Below are 2500 nucleotides of genomic sequence, written 5' to 3'. Positions count from 1 at the left end.
AAGGATTATCGTAATTTTGGTCATATAGCCCAAACATGTCCGCATAAATCGATTATCTATGTAAATCAGTTGAAAAAATAAGCTACATAGATGCATGATTAAATAGATAAAAATGATTATCTGGCAGGACAACCCGTGACGGAATCATGCCAGCGTGTGTGTGTTTGTGTGTGTATCTGTTTGTGTGTGTGTGTGTGTGTATTCTGACAGGAGACAGAGAGAACAGACTGACCTTGATGAGCATGAACCTCTGCATGGGTTCCACCCACTCCAGCAGTATCACACTCGACTGGAAGGCTCCGCACAGGTACTTATGACCTGTGTAGGGGTTCCTCACTGCAACACAGACACACACACGCATGCATACACACACACACACACACACACACGCACACATACACACCAGAGCAAGATCCAGTTTTACTTGTTTGTGTTGTGTAATGGAAAAGAGGCTCGTGGTAAGAGTGTCACAATGACAAAGAACAACAACACAGAAAAAGATCAGTCAGAGCACAGAGAACTGTTTGGTGTTAAATACACTTAGGCACTGCACATGGATGACTCACCTACACAGCATTTCTGGCACCCTTTCGTGTCTGGAATCTTGTTGGACACAGTAAATTTCCTACACAACACAAGCAAATATTAAGCTTTGTTTAATACTGATTAATCATAACCCTGAATGTTTGAAGATGTCAGCTCATAAGGCGTCGCCTAGCTGAAAGACTACAGTACCTTGGAATGATTTTGTCTGGGATTTTATGTGTTGGTATGGCAACAGGCAGCTTCTGCATCTGCCGAGCTTGCTCAAACAGACCAGACAAGTTATGGCAGTAGAGCTGAGAGGCTTTGCCTGTGAAAGGAAAACATATGATAAAACAAACACATTTAATCAAAAAAAAAACTAAAAAAAACTTGCACAACTAGAAAAAGAAATGACAGAATGAACAGGTATGGTTGACCAGGAAAGGTTTATGACTCGGGCTTACCAGATATGGACAGCAGACAGTTGTTCATAACATACAGCCATGTGCATCGCCGTGGAAACAACTAGAGAGGAGAGAATAAGAGCATGAGTGTTTCTAGATCAGTGGAAAACAAAAAGTCAATCTGATCGTAGGGGTCTCCTCTCCTCTCCTCTCCTCTCCTCCTCACTCACCTGCTCCATGCAGCTCTCATGCAGCTCGTTCAAGTTCAGGGTGTAGATCCCTTCCTCCGCTCCGAAGATCAAATACTCATCTGGAACAAAGACACAGCATAGGACATCCTCACTCAATATCCATCAAGAAAGACAGTGCCAGCTCTCTGGAATTTCTAATATTCTACAGCTATTCAAATTCATATGCACTATGGTTTGTACATACAGTTACCAATAGCAGCACTCAAGGAGTGTTCAGTTAGCCATAGCATCATTGGTATAGACATATTATACGACATATGAAAATTAAGCTACATTATAGTGGAAGAGAGTCCACATTCCATATAATGCTGCCTACCCCTCGTGTCCGGATTTATCCAGGAACCGGCACAGTGGATTTTCAGAGGGCAGCCATTGAACACCTTTGAGAAGCATGCTCCCATCTGATGGGGAAAAGACAGACAGGGTGAGAACAATGCGCATGGGAGAAGCAGAGAGGCTTTCATCCCCCCCCCCCCCCCCAAATAATATCACAATTAATTGTGAAAATATGCTCGGTCAATGGACACTGTCCAGAACAGCTTGGGTCATTAGGTCACTAATGTGTTTCTGAGTATGTGTGCTGATGAGTGTAAAGAGTATAAAATGAAGTCCACTCACATGGACTTTAGGAGTCGGGGGCAAGCCATTACAGATGGGTTTCTAGGGGGAAATAAGACAGAAAAGGTAAATAACAATTAAAGCAAATAAATATGAAACGTAGAATAAAAGATAATCAAACAAAGGTGACTGAATTAATCACTATAACCATTACCGGAACATCTTTCTTTTCTCTTCTGAGGGGAATAGTTGGCAGGGTGGACTGCCTCTCTTTTTCTCCATTCTGTTGGGAGGGGCTGACTCCATTACCTGTGTCCAGAAACAGCATTAGTGAATGAACGAACACACACACACACACACACACACACACACACACAATAATTTTTTCTCTACTACACATTCCTCTATTCTACTTCACTCTTCCCACTCAAGTCACTGCTGTTAGGATGGTGGTGTCTACCCACTAGAGGAGGACCTAAGGAGGGGGGGGGGGGGCTTTAGTGAAGCCTGTGGAATGACACTACTCTGTTACTACCACTGTTGGAGGCGGGATCATGGCTGGGACAAATCCATCATCTGACAGGACTATCTACTTATTGATAGCTCTATCTACCAATCACAGGGCCAAACACTGTGGCTTACAGTCTTCTTCCTCCTCCACCTCCTTATCCTCCTCCTCCACCACCACCACCTCCTTCACCACTCTCTGCTCCTCATCCTCATCCTCCTCCTCCTGCTCCTGCTCCTCAGCATGCAGCCACT

At 44.0% G+C, this 2500-nt stretch overlaps 1 protein-coding gene across 3 annotated transcripts in view; it reads right to left on the bottom strand.

Annotated features, from left to right (window-relative positions):
* The window catches only part of map4k3b (mitogen-activated protein kinase kinase kinase kinase 3b), a 22580-nt gene that overhangs the window by 4350 nt on the left and 15730 nt on the right, over nt 1-2500 (bottom strand). For 2 of the 3 annotated variants that reach the window (XM_042064957.1, XM_042064958.1), the window contains 9 exons: nt 2381-2500; nt 1953-2047; nt 1799-1840; nt 1497-1581; nt 1160-1239; nt 990-1050; nt 736-853; nt 567-625; nt 233-336 (listed from right to left, as the gene is read on the bottom strand). The exon at nt 2381-2500 is cut by the window's right edge and continues 277 nt beyond it. In XM_042064957.1, the coding sequence (XP_041920891.1) occupies nt 233-336; nt 567-625; nt 736-853; nt 990-1050; nt 1160-1239; nt 1497-1581; nt 1799-1840; nt 1953-2047; nt 2381-2500 (764 nt within the window). The remainder of the gene's footprint in view (nt 1-232; nt 337-566; nt 626-735; nt 854-989; nt 1051-1159; nt 1240-1496; nt 1582-1798; nt 1841-1952; nt 2048-2380) is intronic. The other variant, XM_042064959.1, reaches the window with a different exon arrangement.

This window comes from Alosa sapidissima, chromosome 16 (genome assembly GCF_018492685.1).
Source record: "Alosa sapidissima isolate fAloSap1 chromosome 16, fAloSap1.pri, whole genome shotgun sequence".
NCBI lineage: Eukaryota > Metazoa > Chordata > Actinopteri > Clupeiformes > Clupeidae > Alosa > Alosa sapidissima.
This window is presented reverse-complemented; position numbering and strand designations above follow the sequence as displayed.